This window comes from Mustela nigripes, chromosome 2, assembly GCF_022355385.1.
Source record: "Mustela nigripes isolate SB6536 chromosome 2, MUSNIG.SB6536, whole genome shotgun sequence".
Classification (NCBI taxonomy): domain Eukaryota; kingdom Metazoa; phylum Chordata; class Mammalia; order Carnivora; family Mustelidae; genus Mustela; species Mustela nigripes.
In genome coordinates this window covers 91,002,710-91,020,915 of record NC_081558.1, presented here as the reverse complement: position 1 = coordinate 91,020,915, position 18,206 = coordinate 91,002,710, and the positions used below count along the sequence as shown (strand labels likewise).

The 18,206-nt window shown below is 36.5% G+C and overlaps 1 protein-coding gene across 1 annotated transcript in view; it reads left to right on the top strand.

Annotated features, from left to right (window-relative positions):
• RYK (receptor like tyrosine kinase) overlaps nt 1-18,206 on the top strand; it is an 86,623-nt gene that overhangs the window by 44,001 nt on the left and 24,416 nt on the right. Inside the window, exons 5-10 of the mRNA XM_059390948.1 lie at nt 1,647-1,700; nt 4,272-4,416; nt 7,513-7,613; nt 10,898-11,023; nt 12,498-12,584; nt 15,995-16,064. Coding sequence (XP_059246931.1) covers nt 1,647-1,700; nt 4,272-4,416; nt 7,513-7,613; nt 10,898-11,023; nt 12,498-12,584; nt 15,995-16,064 — 583 coding nt within the window. The remainder of the gene's footprint in view (nt 1-1,646; nt 1,701-4,271; nt 4,417-7,512; nt 7,614-10,897; nt 11,024-12,497; nt 12,585-15,994; nt 16,065-18,206) is intronic.

Below are 18,206 nucleotides of genomic sequence, written 5' to 3'. Positions count from 1 at the left end.
GTCAACTGAGGCTCAGAGCATCTGAGCCACTTGCCAAGGTCAGACAGCTAAGTGGTGCAGCTGGATGCAAACTTGAGCTCTTAGCTCCATTGTTAACCTCTCTCTTAATACATTTCCTAATTGAAGTTAGTGCTGAGTATTATCGAAGTACTTAAGGCCAACAAGTGAGTTACAGTGGGTGCTATCCAGATACATGCCAATAAAAAAGCTCTACTGCATTAGAATGGACATTTTTTTAAATGGGAACTGAGCAAGCACCTTTTAGCTTCACTGTTTGTTTTTTTTACAATTTTATTTATTTATTTATTTGACAGAGAGAGCGCACGCACAAACGGGGAGCAGTAGGCTGAAGGAGAAGGAGAAGCAGGTTCCCCACTGAGCAGGGAGCCCGAAGTGGGGCTCGATGCTAGGACCCTGGCATCATGACCTGAGCCAAAGGCTTAACTGACTGAGCCACCCAGGCGCCTCTAGCTTCAGTGTTTTGATACATTTTTCAGTTCTAATATATTCAGTTATGTACCTACTTTCATGTGACTTTAAAGCCAAAGTGGACTTTAGAGTCTCTCTGGTTCAGTCTAGTCATTATATAGTTGATACGAGGAGACTGGGCCTAAGTTTGCACAGCCAGTCAGTGAGGACTATAGAAGACCTGGTTCCTGATCCCTAGGGAGGGGATATAACTGTACTGTGGTGCTTCGCCTAATGCCTAAGGCAGGATGATGGCAAAGGTGATGTGATTGATGGAGCCCACTTCTTGGTAGCCACTGAGGTTAAGAATCAGCTGACATTCAGAATGATCCCATACTTTCTCCATTTTCTTTATGTGTACCTGGAAATTAACATTAAAATACAGTTGGTGTAATTTTCTGCTGTTTTAGACTTAAGTTTAATATAGTGCCCCCTTTTCATTTGGTTGTCATACTTCTGGCCACCCCAGTCATCCAATTTATGGCTCTTACTTGAGAATGTGATCCTAATGATTTTCTGTCCTATTATGTTTAGAAAGTTACAACAGAAAATATGTCTGTACTTTTATCAATGTTAATGAGTGTTACTGGCAAGAAAATGTCCCCCCCCCTTTTTTTTTTAAGATTTTATTTATTTGGGAGAGAATGAGAGCAAGAGAGTACATGAGTGGGGGGAGGGTTAGAGGGAGCCTGATTCAGGACTCGATCCTGGGATTCCAGGATCATGACCTGAGCCAAAGGCAGTTGCTTAACTGAGCCACCCAGACACCCCAAAAATGTTCCTTTTTTGTGTGAGAGTGGGGACTGCTTGATCAGGTAAGTTTCATAACTTAAGAACTCCTTAGAGTCTTTATACTCTGCTAGGGTGAATTATGCACCTCCATAGAGATGAAAATATGTTTTCCCCCAAACTTCTTGACCACAGAAACCCTTTTTCACTGAGCATCTATAAGCAACACCCATAAACTAGAGATTGGTGATTATAGTGATGATTATCAGAATAGTTAATGTAGCATTCATTATCTTGTAACAAGTACCTTATGACTTACTTCAGGCAGTATTCTAATAGAACACAAAACTACGTTAGAGAAAAACTCAGAAAATGTAATTAAAGTATTTAAGAGTTTTCATGGAAAGGAAGAATTTCTAAAGCATCTTTTATCTTTTTTTAAAATTCAGAACTTGAAGAAGTAAAAACTTCAGCCTTGGACAAAAACTCTAGCAGAACTATTTGTAAGTGTTACTGTGTTACCTTTCTCCATCAGAGGGAAGAAAAATGGCTGATTGCAAATGCATGGAATTATATGGGGCTCCGAGGCCTTGTAGTGTCCAGTTTGTCAAAGATACGTGAGGCGTTGCTATTCACTGATGTTTTGTAGATTGGTGTATAGTCAGGGGAAATGATTAGAATATTGACATTTTTGTGAAGCAAAATTCATACATATTTTATAACAAGTGATCTAAAGCAAGACTTTATATTATGTCATTTTGAATGGTTATAATTAAAGTATGAACATAAAAACGTGTCAGATTCTCATTTCAGTAGGAGAAGTTAAGAAAATCTGACTTGTGACTTGGACCGGTTAACCCTCAGCTAATTTTATATATTGTCAACTTTTTTAGAATATTTCATTTGGATTTATCTCTGAGAAGAAAGAAAACTATTTTTTAAAAAAATCACTGCTCCCCAAATTTACTTTGAAAATTCTGGTAATTTTACCCATTTCTTTTATGCTAGTAGGTTGTTATTTCACACAAAGAGACTAGAATACTGCATATTCTTGGTCTCCGGCTGTCGTTTCCTCAGTACCTCTCTCCTTCCCTCCCTTTCTGTCTATCCATTCAACATCTGTTGAGAGTCTGAGATGTGTCAGATGGTAAGATTAAAGCAGAGGGTTAAACTGAGCCAAGCAGACCCTGCCTTTAAGGGCTTGTACTGTAGTGGATGATATGGACAAGGCACTAATGCAGTGATAATAACGTAGTATGGCAAGCTAAGATAAGGCAAGTGCAAGGTGCTTTGGGAACCCTGCAGAGGGCCATATAATCTCTGAGGGAGCGAGGGACAGTTTCCTGAAGAAAAGTGTATCTCATCTGAGACTGGAAGGGTGACCAAGCAGTGGCAGGTGAGGTGTCCAAGTGAAGGAGTAGGAGCAGTGCATACACAGGCCTGGAAGTTGGAGGTAAACAAGCAGGATACAAATAGGGGGATCTTCCCAGCAAAGCAGTGTCCTCTTCTCTGCCCTGGTGTGTGCTTGGGTTGATACTGCCAGCCCCGACCTTTGGGACCTCCCTTTTCTGTCCCTCTCAACATTGAACAGCCCGTGTTATCCTTGAGGAAAGTCAGGCCTTCATTCAGGCTGTGTAAAGTCTAGCTGCCCTAGAAGCTATTTGATCTCTTTGCTTTAATTTGTTCTGGTTTATTGTTTGTTGATTCAGTTTAAATTTTAGAAAGCAATTTTAAAAGTTTTTGAAAGCTTTAGCTGTTCTTTTTTGTCCTTAGCTATCCCCAGAACTCTACATTTGTATTTCTGCCAACCATGTGGATGTGTACTGGGTACTCGTAGATACAACAAAACTCTTAATCATCTCACTTTCTTCCCCCAACCTGCCTTTTTTCCCCGATCTGTGTAAAGGTACCCTTATCCACCTAATTCTTTAAGCCAAAGTTAGCAAAGTCTGTTGACAGTGCTTCCAGTCCATTAATTTACCTTCAGTAACACTCTTGCCCACACCACTGCTGTCTCTTTTTTGGACTACTGTAGTAACTTTCTAACTTGTTCCCTGCCCCTGTCCTGGCTCATTTCTCAAAGCATTCTGTACACAGTGTGCAGTCAGCTTGGTTTTTTTTTTTTTTTTTTTTCAAGTCTCATCATGTGTATCATTCCTTTGCTTAATAATGATTTCCTGTCTTACGTAGGATAAAACCCAGATTCCTCAGGTTTTATTCAATAGAATTATGTGAGTACTCATTATTAAAACTTACTTGATGCCTTGGTTACACCAGTTCTGCTTCTATTTCTCTGTCTTCTCCTGTGCTTTCTGTGTCTTCTCCTTGGTTACACCAGTTCTGCTTCTATTTCTCTTTCTTCTCCTGAGATCACATGTATATCTCTGTGCATCTTCTCCTAGTTTGTGTGTGTGTGAGTGTGTGTGTGTCTGTCTCTTTGTCTTTGAGTTATTTCCCCCATTGCCAAGGTTTGCTTTCTCTCTCCCCCTGTGTTTTGAATAATACAGAATTGAACACTATATTATTAGTGGGGTCTTGATATCCTGCCCTTACCTTTGAAAATAAATAAGCAAAACAATCTGTTACTCTTACAAGAGAAAAAGACTAAAAGTTTTTTTTTTTTTTTTTAAATGTGTGGGTCACTCTGTTGTATATTCCTTCTGTGAGTCTGTGGTTGGCAAAAAGATATCTGATCTTTCCACTCTAGACATCACAGGTGACCAGTGGCTACTGTATTGGACAGCATACTATAGAACATTTCCTTCACTGCAGAGAGTTCTGTTGGACAGCACAGCCATACATACATGTAAAACTGGGACTTTTGTACTCATCAATGGAAATTTTTGTTTAAAACCCGTTTTAAAAACTTAAACAACATTTAGGGAATTTTAAAAATTGTAAGGACTTATACCAACATACCACTGGTGACTGATCTTACCAAAGAGGGGCAAATGAAATGAAAATTTTTTTTTTTTTTTTTACAAAGAACAGGATACTCATTGTTTATATTGGATCATAAAGCAATTGATAATATTGGTTTAAAAAGCTTAATATGCCTTTCATTTTTATTTTAGATGATCCTGTGCATGCAGCTCCAACCACTTCTACACGTGTGTTTTATATCAGCGTGGGCGTTTGCTGTGCAGTGATATTTCTTGTAGCAATAATATTAGCTGTTTTGCACCTTCACAGTATGAAAAGAATTGAACTGGATGACAGGTATTAAACCTATTTTGGGAAAGGAAAAAAATTAAAGTGTTTATCTGCATTTACATGAGAGCCCGCACACACCCATGCATTGCGGTTCACAGGGAAAGGAGGGAGGATGATCAGGTCTTGCCAAAAGAAAAACTGTTGTCCTTGTGATTATTGTCCTTGTGTTTTTCTGAGTCTATTTAAAACATTTTTTGAAGACAGAAATTACTAAGAAGTGAGGATCACACTTTTGTTCCTGTCCCCCTTTAACATGACTCTATTCCAGATTCCTTGTACCTTTTTAAAATAGCCCTGTTTCTTCCTCCTAGTTCATCCCTCCATCATTATCCATCCATCTTCTGCCCATCCATCCATCCAAAAACATTTATTGAGAACCCACTGTGATTTAAACCATTGGTTCTCAACATGGTTGCACATTATTGTCGTGGGTAAGCTTTTAAAACATGGGTCCCACCTTCTAGAGATTCTGATGTAATTGGTCTGGGGTGGTGTATGGGCATCACTATTTTTCTTAAAGCTTCCTGGATAGTTCTGATGTGTAGCTTTGGAGATATGCTGGGTTGGATTGCCCAGTGCTGGGAATATTAAAAAATTGGTGATATACTTTATAGCTTCGAATATTCATCTTTGACATTAACCTGTAATTATAAAAGTTTATAAATTTGATGATAATGATTTGTGTAGTATACTGTGAGAATAGAAAAGGTGCTTGTCCCAGCCTAGGTGGATCAGAGATGACAGGGAGAACTTGATAGCCAAGATAGGGTGACATGTAAAGATGGAGTGACAGGTTTATTTTCCCAGTACGTAATTCTCACTTTCCTCCTCAGTGATTCCCATTTGATGATTGAAAGATTTCCAGCTTCGTGACTTGGCTTTCTCCTTTTTGTGGAGAGGTATCTCCCATATTCGTTGAATTTTTCTTGCTTTATTACTGTACCCCTACTTATGCTGCAGTCACATGATTATGTGTTCCGCACTTTGGCCCTATGTTTTGCCCGTTGGGAGTTTAGTTCTTGCTATCCTTTTGCCCACAGGGGTCCCTGCATTTTCCACCAGTCCAAACCTGTTCCTTCTTCAACTCTCACCTCCCCATTGCCTTTTCTTTCATGAAGTCTTTTCTAAGCCTCCCAACTGCCCATTTCTCCCTTCTCCGTTTCTCTCTCTCTCCTGCCCTATGCCTCTCCTCTCCCTCCTTCCCTCTCTTTCTCTTTGGTAGCAGTTACTGTACTTTTTTCTCCTATAATAATTTTTTGTGTACTTGTCTCTCCCACTAGACTGTAAGCTTTGTCCAATTAGGGAGCAGTATGTCTTACTCATTGCTGAATCTGCAGGCCTACATGTTGTCATACACACAGTGGATAGGCATATTTGTGGCATAAACAAAAACACACAAGGGGACAGGGAACTGGCTGAGTTTGATATCTGCCCCTAAGGTTCTCTGTCCCCTCTGTTGTACTTGCTTTATCTGAGTAGAAAAGGAAGAGGAAGGAGGTAAGAATGAGAAGAGAAATACATGGGTGATATGTTTCAGATTTTGTGTATATGGTGATGTTGAAGTTAGAATTACAGTTTACAGAGGAAGAAATAATGGTGTTTAGAAGATTCTGAGTAGGAATAAAGTAACAGGAACATTTAGATAAGACTTTGAGTAGAGTTAAAGGAGTCATTGAGGAGCTTGGCATTTAAGAGTCTTGATCCACACACTTTCCTTGAATGGTGACATGTATACTAGGGCTTTGAACACACATTGGATAGAGTTGTGCAGAAACTGTCAGATTATATAGAGCGTATATGTTAGTCTGCTAAAATAATCAGTTACCACTCATGCTTTGGGTGTTCCGCTTCTTTCTATTTTCAGGCAAAGGTTTCCAGACATTGAATAAAAGCAACTTAAATTATTTCTTGTTTTCAGAGTTTAACCTAGTGGTTAAGACCATGGACTCTGGAGCCAAAGCATCTCTGAATTCTGGCAGTTCTCCTTAATTAGCTTTGCGGCTAATAATGTACTTAGCATCTTTGTAGGCTTTTCAAGAATTCTGAGGTGGTACAAGAGTGCCACCTACTGTTCAGTTACTGGAGAGAAACAACCAGTAAATAATTTTGAGGCTGGCCCTTTATTTAGCTATCAGGGTATGTTGGTTGCTGGTATTATTTAAGTAGTAGTTTCACATACATTATACAACTGGAGCCTCACAAAAATCCTGGGAGGTAGGTTTTCTTAATTCCATTTTATGGGTAAGTAAATTGAGGTCCTTTATCTTCCCTTTTTGGGGTTGGTGATGTTTATCTTCCTTCCTCTGGACTTTTAACAACATTGATTTTCAGTCTGATCTTTGAGTAGTACTTAGAACTCCAAAAACAGGTGTTCTGTGGTTACCTACTGAAAAGGCAGAAATAAATGCTTAAGAGGTATTAATTTGTAGTGATCTTGAGTACAGAGTTAGCATTTACTTGAGCCTATGATCTTCTGGATCTCCCATATTATTTAAGAATAATATGGTGTAATGGAATGCCTCAGGTACTAGGAAATTTTGGTAAGTTCCATAAATTCTAAAAAGGTAGGATTGAGGGAAAAGGGAAATGTATGTGATTCAGTAAATGATACGATACCCTTCCCAAGCCTTGAGCATGTTGGTATATTTGATTTGCTTTGATATTCCTTATTTGATATAGTCCATTTGATTTTGGACCATTAGTGAAAGAGGCCTTTCATTCCACTCTTTAAAAAAAAAAAAGAAATCTAACTGAACAGCATGGGCTCTTTTCCTGAGAGATGACCCATAGGTCCCTAACATGTCTTTCTGTGAGGTTCAGGACTGCTGTCTCTGGTGTCTGAGGACTCATACATGCATTTCTGAATGACTGATAAGATGAACCTGCTTGAGACTGTGGAGACAGAAAAGAGAAATAGCTTTTCATTTTGAGACTAAAATTTCAACATGGAATGTTTGTGATGGACATCCATACATTATTGAGATTGCCATCAGGATTTTGAGCTGGTTATAAAGGCTGCATGCTTTTTTGTATATATAGAAAAAGGAAATTTATCATTGAAGATGACTTACCAGTTATTTCTCTTTTAAAAATTGTTTGCAGTATCAGTGCCAGCAGTAGTTCCCAAGGGCTGTCTCAGCCATCTACCCAGACGACTCAGTATCTGAGAGCCGACACACCCAACAATGCAACTCCTATCACCAGTAAGAGTTAATTTAATTGTAAAGATGATTTACTGAAGTTTTCTGTGGTCTCTCTGCCAGTGGTACCTGTGTGCTTTGTTATTTGTGTACCATCCTATGTACATAGTATCTAACATGTACAGAATTGGGTTGGACCTTCAACTTTTGCTTTCTAGAGCATTGAGTGAAACATTCTAAAATTGGAGTGGTAAAAATTATTTTTAAAAAATTTCAGTTTAATTGCTAGAATTAATTTTGGGGGAGATTTCCATAGATTAATTACATCAAAAAGGATACAGAATTACTTCTGTAGAAATTCAAAGGGAATATTTTCAGGTAGTTAGTTAGAATAAGCTAGTGAGCTGTATGGAAACAGAGTCTTAGATTTTAATGAATTGTTTGATAATCTTAAGGGCTGTAGATTTTACCTTTTTTTTTTTAAAGATTTTATTTATTTTCAAGAGAGAGAACACTTGGTGGGAATGGAGGGGCAGAGGGTGCAGGAGAGGGACAAACAGACTCTGTCACTCTGTGCTGAGTGCAGAGCCTATCCCAGGACCCCGAGATCATGACCTGAGCTGAAACCAAAAGTCCAGTGCTTAACCAGCTGAGCCGAGTCAGCCAGGCACATTGTTTTTTAATCATAATAGGTTTTTAATCATAATAGCTGCCATTAGAATCGAGAACATGGAATCTGATTTCCTTTTTCTTCAAATAGGATTTTGATGAAAGTTTTTATACCGTAACATGTTGATGTTGGGGAAAATAATCATTCTTAGAATATAATTTAAACATAATGAAAAATCAGTCTCCACACAAATAAAAAACCAACATAATCATCAGCATAAACAGTGGACCAAAATCAGGGTTCAATTCAGTAGTGCTGTTGATTAATTAGGTTCTTACATTCTTGCTGCAGTCTTTCACTACTATTTCCCATTCAAAAGAAGTAGAATTCTTTAGGGAAGTGGCTGATTTCAGGACTGTCAGGATGGACAGGTTGAGATGGGGCATTGAGCTTCAAAAAGAATGACTTTAGTGAACTGAGGCATTGAATATGTAAAAATTTATGAGTTCTAATATGTTTGAAAAAGTTGATCATCACAAGAGGTAACTCTCTCATGATGGTACCAATAATGCCTCATTAGGCATTAGGTACTTGTGAGGTACCAATAATGCCTCATTCTGATCACTGGCTGTATGAAATGTATTTCATATTTCAGCAGTTCCAGAGTAACCAGGTAGTGTTGGTTGGTGAGAGAAAATGCTTCTTTACAGAAGAATCCTGCCTAATAAATGTGAAAGGAGTGATGGAATTAGAAAATCATATTTGCAACCTCAATTAAAATACTTGATTCAGGAAAAGATCATCAGTGCATAAAATGTTGTCAACAAAGGGAAATGGGATCATTTGAGGGATCAGACTGTCACAGCCTGACTCCATTAATGAAACTTTACATCACTAACTGTAGGACAGCTAGATATTTTGTACTCCCACATGTGATACACCACCCATGCTGTATTTTTGTCTCCTCTCCCTACCCCAAGAGTTAACCTGGATCTAATTACAGCTGCGGAACTGACTGGAGGTTTACAAGAAATATAGGGATAGAGGAACAAGTTAAATGATACTGGAAATAGCAGATGCTGGACATTCTCTAGGATAACTGAACTGGTTCCTCTTTTTTTTAAGTTTATTTATTTATTTATTTTTAAAGATTTTATTTATTTATTTGACAGACGGAGATCACAAGTAGGCAGAGAGGCAGGCAGAGAGAGAGAGAGAGGAGGAAGCAGGCTCCCCGTGGAGCAGAGAGCCCGATGCTGGGTTCGATCCCAGGAGCCTGGGATCATGACATGAGCCGAAGGCAGCGGCTTTAACCCACTCAGCCACCCAGGCACCCCCTGAACTTGTTTCTTTAACAAGAATGGCAAGAGAAAGAAAAGGGGGAAGAGGGAATTCTCAAGATTAAGTGAAATTTAAAGGAAATGACAGTAGTTATCATCACTACCAATAAAAGAAAGGATTATATGTCCTTCAGAAGATATGATGACAATTATGAAAGTAGTTCAGACTATTCAGAAGAAACACATCATAGCTTTTAATGTTTAGATGACAAGCTTTGCTCATTATCAATTTTTTATTGTGATTGTAACCTTGAAGAAGTAGAGATTCGATTATTATATGTCAAAAGGAAAATACTTTTTAAAAGTTCATTGAAATTATGTATTAAAAATATTTTTAGTTACTATCGATAAGAAATGTATTTATTTTTATGGACATTATCTTAAGGAAATAGATGGTTTATTATGTATGGCAAAAACAAACACTTTTTAAAACAATGGGAATTCATTTGAGTATAAATAAAAGAAGACAGAGAGGAGTAAAAAATATTTGAAGACATAATGGCCAAGAATTTTCTAAAATAATGAAACACAACAGATCCAAGAAATTCCCAAGAAGTCCAGATAGGATTAAGCATATACAAACATAGACACACACCTGCATATATCCTGTTTGGACTGCTGATGAGTGGGATCAGATGTCAGCCTAATCCGTTGGTCACAAAGCTCCCAAGCCTATCATCTAGATCTTACAGCAGCCTTTGGTGACTGCCATCCAGATCTGCTAACTGTCTCAGGGAGTTTTCTTCCATGTGTTTATCAAAGTGCATAAATCTTAGAGATACCATTCTAATTTTTACTTGCTGACACTGAATCCTTCTTTTATTCTAACATTTTTTTCTTGGAATGAAAGTTTAAGTTATGGCTAAATTTTGTTTTTGCTGCCATCATAAGAATGGTAAATATGGGAACTGAATAACATGTATCTCACAGTGATAGGACTAGGCTGTATAAAATGACATTGATTAGATGTTTTGTTAGAAAAGGTAGTTTTATGACATCTCTTCATTTGGAAAGTTTTTTTGTTAGGAGACTGCATTAGAAAATTTGTGGGAAAAAACCAGTCCATAGAAGGGATTAAATTAAACACTGTGAGTTAAAGCTTGTTTCATTTGGCTGAAAGGCAATTGAAGTGGTGGTAATGGGAATACTCATTTTAGTGTTTCCTATTTTAATTACTCATTTTAAGATTTTAGGGTAGATGAAAAGTGTTTTCTTTCAAATTTAGTGTATCTTTTACAAGTAATTTTCCCTGTTCATGTGTGTGCCTTTTTCCTTGTATGATTCTTCCATTTATGTATTCCTGTGACTTGAGTCCTGAGGTTTTGACTGAATTAGTTGGCCCTAATGGCATAATAAGGGTATTTATATTTCTTGGTTTGGCTTTGTTGGCTCCTCAGGTTATCCTACCTTGCGGATAGAGAAGAACGACCTGAGAAGTGTCACTCTTTTGGAGGCCAAAGCTAAGGTGAAGGATATAGCAATATCCAGGGAGAGGATAACTTTAAAAGATGTACTCCAAGAAGGTATTTATTATCTCAAAACCAGTTTCTCAAAGGAGATTTAGTATTTTAGCACTATAAAAAAATTTTTTTTAATTCAAATTTTAAAAATTTCATCTCTTTGTGTCTAAGGATAGATAGAAGTGCACAATTTATTTCCTTTATAAAACTGATTTTTATTTTCTCTTTCTTTAGGTCTTTAATTTGCCTTGATACAGCTTTGGTGTAATTATTAATTTTCAAATATACTAAAGCATATATTTTATATTAGCATTTGTTACCTTTAAATATATTTTCGTTTTTGTTTAAAGATGATATCCTCACCTAGCAAGCCAGTTTGCTGTGACAGATAGTATAGGGACTCCAGCAGACAGAGCAAGCATGGGCTTTGGAGATACACCCAACTTCTAATCCCAGTCTCACATCACCTGTGTGACCTTGGAGAAGTCATTTACTGTCTTCCACGTCCAATTGCCTCTTCTGTAAATTGGGACTACATTGTCTGTTCTTGAACTAGCTGTGGAGATCAAATAAAATGATGTACATTAAGTGAACTGACACAAAATAGATATTTTATAGATGTTATTACCCATGCTTTCCCTGCTTGTTGGTCCTTATTTTCTTTCTTGAGTTATAGGATATTAATTGGGGAAATGCTGATGGAGGAGTATAGAAATTAATAATAAAGTAGTACTTCATTGAGCCCCTCAAGTTGTTCAAAAGAGAATTATGTTTTTCTTCCCCCTTTCCACAGTCTAGCTTGGAATGTTTTATTTATTTATTTATTTATTTATTTATTTAAAAGATTTTATTTATTTATTTGACAGAGAGAGATTACAAGTAGGCAGAGAGAGAGAGGAGGAAGCAGGCTCCCTGCTGAGCAGAGAGCCCGATGCGGGACTCGATCCCAGGACCCTGAGATCATGACCTGAGCCGAAGGCAGCGGCTTAACCCACTGAGCCACCCAGGCGCCCCTAGCTTGGAATGTTTTAAATACATATGAGTCATTCTGAATTCATCTCTTGGTTGAGGTGCTTATAGGTCAATCACAGCTAAGAGAGGGGCTTGAACTGCCCCCAGTGACAAATAGTAATGAGAAGAAGCAAGTATTTTAGGTCTGTTTTTGAGTGTATGCGGGGAGTCCATTTTTCTCCTTTGTTATTATTCCAGAGCTAAGCCTAGAAATTCATAAATGCCTCATTATGGAGTTCTAGTATTCCAGGCTATATCATTAGTTTACTTAGGATAATTCAGAAAGAATTCTCATGTACTTATTTTAAATATGGCATTTCTAAAAGCTGTTAAAAAATTTCTTTGCTTTTAAAAATATATTATTTTTTTAAGGACTTTTATTTATCTGAGAGAGAGCAGAAGAGAGAGGGCAAAGCATGAGCAGGAGGGAGGAGCAGAGGGAAGGAGACAAGTAGACTCACTGCTGAGCAGGGAGCCCACTTCAGGGGATGATTAGTGATCTCCTTAATTACTGTTTTTCTTTTAGGTACTTTTGGGCGTATTTTCCATGGGATTTTAGTAGATGAAAAAGACCCAAATAAAGAAAAGCAAGCATTTGTAAAAACAGTTAAAGGTAGGATTTTTTTTTCCATACTATTTTCAGAATGCTTTCCTAAGGTGGATCATGCCAGTGAAATTCTGTCTCAAATTCTTAGTCTGTGCCAGACCTTTCAGTCAGTCCATGTTAATTTAGCTCATATGAAACTAACTTCTGAGGAAATATGTGTTTGTTCTCATAAGGTATAGAAAATAGAGATTTAATAGTTTAAGATATTAAAACACTAGGTATTACCCAGGTTTGTAGTTAAACTGCATCCATTTGACTTCATTGTTGCTATATCTAATACTGTGTTTTTCCTAGGTAAAAATTTTGGGGTTTTCCTCTTAAAAAAACATTGTTACTAGTTTTCCCTCCTTTCCTCCTTCCCACTCCCAGTTCTGCAGTCTATAATGAATAAAAAATTGACCCCCAGACTCAAAGTACTTTATGTGAATAGCCTTAGTCACTTTCCTCACACTCCCCTTGCTATAATGCTGCAGAAAATATCCATGTGTGTGTGTCTACTTCTTGGCTTAGTTTTGTAGGTACAGCTGTAGTTGGCATTGCTGCCATAAGAAGTTTTACATTTAAAATTTTGATAGATATTGTCTGATTGTTTGCTAAAGAGTAGCACTAAGTTTATGTTATCATGAACAGAATACCTATATTCACATAATATTTTGGAGAAATTTAATGCTGAATTTTTTAGTTTATAGTTCATATATATAAAAGCTTATATGTTAAATCTATTTGCTCATTTTAAGAGAAAGAAAAAAGTGGTAATTTATAGGGTACCTAATATCTGACAGTGTCTGATATAGACTGAGATGACAGGGTGTTAATTTTGAAAAAAACAAAGTTAGCATTTTGATGCAGAAATAGAGGGGAAAATTAAATTCAGTTTTATAGGTAGGAGGTGGCAGTTTTATGAAGTTTTTGAAGTTATAAGAACTTATGTTTCTCAGTCTTCTTAAGTGAATTCGTAGAGAGTATGAAGGATTTATATTTATTTTTCTAAAAAGCTGTACTAACCTAACAAAAAAATGTAGAATTTGATTTCTCTTAATTTAGCAAGATTGCTTGCTTAAGGATCCTTCAAATACATGCACACACACAGACATACATACACATTTTATGTTTTCTAAAAAAGTGGTTTAACTTACTCTACTGTTCAGTATGTATTTTATCTACCTACCTCTGCTAGCCCCAAAGCACTTTTTTTTTTTTAAAGATTTTATTTATGTGACAGAGAGAAATCACAAGTAGATGGAGAGGCAGGCAGAGAGAGAGAGGGAAGCAGGCTCCCTGCTGAGCAGAGAGCCCGATGCGGGACTCGATCCCAGGACCCTGAGATCATGACCTGAGCTGAAGGCAGCAGCTTAACCCACTGAGCCACCCAGGCGCCCCCCAAAGCACTTTTAAAGGGTAATATTTACGTTAGGTCCATTAGATTTCCTGACTAGTTTTGAAGGATATTTTACATATTACTCTTTGTAAATGTAAAATTTGAACCCTAAGTTTGGTAACTATTGAGATTTGTTACATTTTCCCCATTTTTAAAAAAAGATTTATTTATTTATTTGACGGACAGAGATCACATGCAGGCAGAGGCAGGCGGTGGGGAGTTGGGGGAAGCAGGCCCCCAGCTGAGCAGGTAACCTGATGCAGGGAGGCTCTATCCGAAGACCCTGAGGTCATGACCTGAGCTGAAGGCAGAGGCTAAACCTACTGAGCTAGCCAGCCACCTCCATTTCCCCCATTTTTAAGGAAATATTTCTCTAATTTTCATATTTTTCTGAGGTTTATACATAATCTGTGGGCAGTTTACAACTGGGTTGTTACTAATTTATTCTGAATGAATCTTTAATTAGCAAAAGAGCTTTCTATACAGAATTGGATTGATTTAGGGGTTGGAAGCAGGGGGAAGGGAAATAATAGTGATAAGAAAACACAATGTGGATACTGGGGCTGTTTCACAAGATAAGATTTCTCCTTCCGGACACACTTGAAGTTGTAGGCACTTGGTTGTTTCTATGCCTTACCACTGTAATTATAATGTTCCTTCTGAGCTAGCCGGAAATAAGTGAAAGCACAGTGAGTCCTTAGCCAAGATGTGGTCATGGTTTGCATGAGAAACGAAGAGGAAATCCACTGACCACAGTCCTTGCCTCTAAATTATTAGATAACTCCACATGATTGGGTATCTCTGAGATTTACTCTTTTGGAATGTTAAGATTTTTTAAATTGAAGATATGTAGGGCTAACCAAATTCTTTCACAAATCCATATGCTTTGTTACATGCCACACAATTAGAAGTACTTCTTAAACTGCAAGAAGTAAGTTTTTAAAAGATTTTGTCCTTTGCCTTTAGGCATAAGCAAGAAATTGCGGTTTGGCTTCTTAAAAATTTCGTAAATTTGCACAGAGACTTAATGGATATTCTGATATAAATTTACAGAAATTAAAATTAGGAATCTGAATTTCACACAATGAATATTATAAAATTGAATTTCATAGAATTAATTATTTTGAGGTTACTGGTGTTAGGGTCTTGTTTTATAGCTGCTAATATTTTGTAATTTTGAAATAAATATTTTTTATCTTTTTTTCTTGTAATTTTTTGGAATGTAAGTATTTTAAAAGATTTTTTTTCCAGGAAAATGATTTTTTCTTACTAAATGGATAAAATTATTTTTTCCCCAACTCAAAGTTTTCTTAAATCATTATCCAGTTCAAGTGTCCCTTGCTTAATAGAGTATGCTTATTAAAGTTAAGAATTTGAAAAATTATGCATAAAATGACACGCCTTAAATATTTTTACTTAGATCTTCATACCCTTGACAGGAAAGTAAACAGTTATTAACTCGGTGCAGAACTCCAACTGTTACTAGTTCGCAGTCTGAAAAAGACACTACTGGTCCCCAAATCATCCTGGCCATAATTTAATTAAAATTTATTTAGATTACAGAAAGAAATAAAGGCACAGTCTGCCATTCCTAAATGATCCTAAATTTTGAGCAGTTTTTAGACAAGGAGTTTATTCCATTGGTGTGAAGCACCATTTTCCAAAGAAATACGAAGTGTTTCAAGTTTTTGGCTCTCTTTGTCTACCCATTTTACATGCCTACAAAGGTTTTAAACTACATGAAGCTGTCTGGAAATATGGACACAACTAGCAAGGGTGGAAGAGGGAGTGATTCCGCTTGGTTTTGCTTCGACAGCTCTACTTTTAAGGAGCGAATGTGACACAGACTCATAGTGTCTGACTTCAGTGTTCTGGATTTTGCTCTTGGTTCAGTATTTTACTGGGTAGAGCTCGGATGTGGGATCTTGGCTTTACCCATCTTTCTCTTTCTCTCTCTTGTTGCATTGATTAGAAGCTTTATAAGTTATTATGATTATTTTTATTGTTGATATACAAATTAGTCTTTTTCTTTATATAGATCAAGCTTCTGAAATTCAGGTGACAATGATGCTCACTGAAAGTTGTAAGCTACGAGGTCTTCATCACAGGTGAGAGAAGAAACCACCCAGCATTTAAGGGTTAAGCATAGTAACATTGTATGCTACATTTTTATTTTAAGAATGTTGTGATATGTTCTGAACTGAAAGCTTTTTGGAATAGCTTATTTTTTTTAGAATATCGAAGTGAAATGCATGCTTAGTGTACAAAATTTTAAAATGCAGTAAAGTATAAAGAAAATGAAGCAGAGTATGTAAGTCCACATCTGGATAAACATAGCTAAGCTTTCAAGAGGCTTTACATACTTTTATGCATATTTTCCTTTAAAAAATAGTGATATATAAATATCACTATTCTATTCTATATCACTATTCTATATATATATATATATATATATATATATATATCACTATTCCATATCACTATTTTCTCTCTATATATATATATGTGCTAAAAAATATTTGCTAAGAAATTTTTAAACAAAGAATACCAAAGACAAGCGTAATTAACACCAGTGAACATTTTGCCTTTTTTGTTTATGTCTGTTATCTATCCAGATGATAAGTAGATAGATATTTATGAGTGTAGAAATATTTTAAAGTAAACTAGATACCTCAGCACTTCCAGTTCATTTCCAGCATGCAGTTCCACCGCCCCCAACAAGAGGATGTTTTCTTAAATAATCGTAACACTATTACTATCTTTGATAAGGTTAACAGGTTTTTTAAGATAACAAAATGTACCTAACTCTTCGTATAAGTAACCATGAATTTATTTCCATATTTTAAAAGGATATATAGCAGTTCATTGAATGGATGTACTGTGTTTTATCTAACCAGTATCTTGTTGTTAGGTCATAGTATGATTTTAAAAAAATACTTAGAGTTCTGTATAAAGAACTCTTTCTTAAAAACCCGATTATCAGTCTTTTTCACAGAGCTATAAGGAAAGCTTCTATGTTCTCAGACAAAAAGAGCTTCTATATTGTATTGCACTGTGCTGTAGTATCAATATTGGGTTGAAGGATTTTTTTTTTTTTTTAACAGCATGTAAGGTCAACTTCATTTGTATGCCTCTTGCAGATTTGGTTGTGTATGTTTACCAAAATGGGACAGTGACCATCCCTGTTGGAAGATATTTATGAACTTCTGGGGGAAAAAACACATGAAAGTGATGCATGCAAAAGGCAGCATGCATTTTAATTTCTGGGTACTTCAAGCAGTTACTTGGGTTCTGCCATAAAATAAGATGACTATGCATAGTTTTATTTTTAAATATCATTTATACTTTGGTTCATATTGGAAAAAATTTGAGAACCTAAAAATAAGGCAGCAGTAGTAAGATCAAGAAAATGATGAAAATCAAACTGAGTTTTATGGCATTGTAATGGTGGAAGAAAAAACAAATAATCCCACAATAAAGATATAAATATTTTTGCTGTGAATGAACATAAAACATCTCTTAGCTTCTGGGCAGCCAAGCTGAGGAACCATTAAAAGTTCATAAATCTCAATGTTAGAAGAGAAAGAAACATAAATGTTCCTTGGGGGAGAAAAAAGATTTTCTAGTTTCAAATTCTGAGGCAGCTGCCTCATTAAGCTTATCATATACTTGGGGCATTGATTAATATAATGAACAGATAAACTTTTTAGTTTCACTGAGTATAAAAAAATCCCAGGGACCTTTGACATACAATACTGAGGGACTGAAGGGTTAAAGTCAAGTGGTTGAAGAATGTTATTTTCCATCGACCTAATTGAGTCCAAGTGTAAAACTTACTTACTTACAGAGGAATGGATGGATAACTCATTCCTGAGACTGTATTTTCTAAGAAACACATTGTGTTTCCTCTGAGTAACAAAACAAGAATTGGGTAATGGTCATTTGGAAATGTCCTTCTTGGCAGTATTGGAAGTGCTTGATGTTCTCTTATGCTGACTCTAGAGGGAAGAGTCAAAAGTGTTTAATACTAGTATGTAATGTTAATCTAGTACTTTGGTGCCTACCTTGTATTCTTAGGTAGAAGATCTGCACCACTTCAGCACAAAGTGGGAGACAAAGCTAGGATTTTCTAAGAAGTACTTTTATATCCTGTGTAGCCCAAATATGCTTTTGCAGAAAAATGTTCAGAGCAAGTATTTGCAGTATTTCCCATGTGGCTTTCAGCTATAGGGTTTTCCAGCAAGCATCCT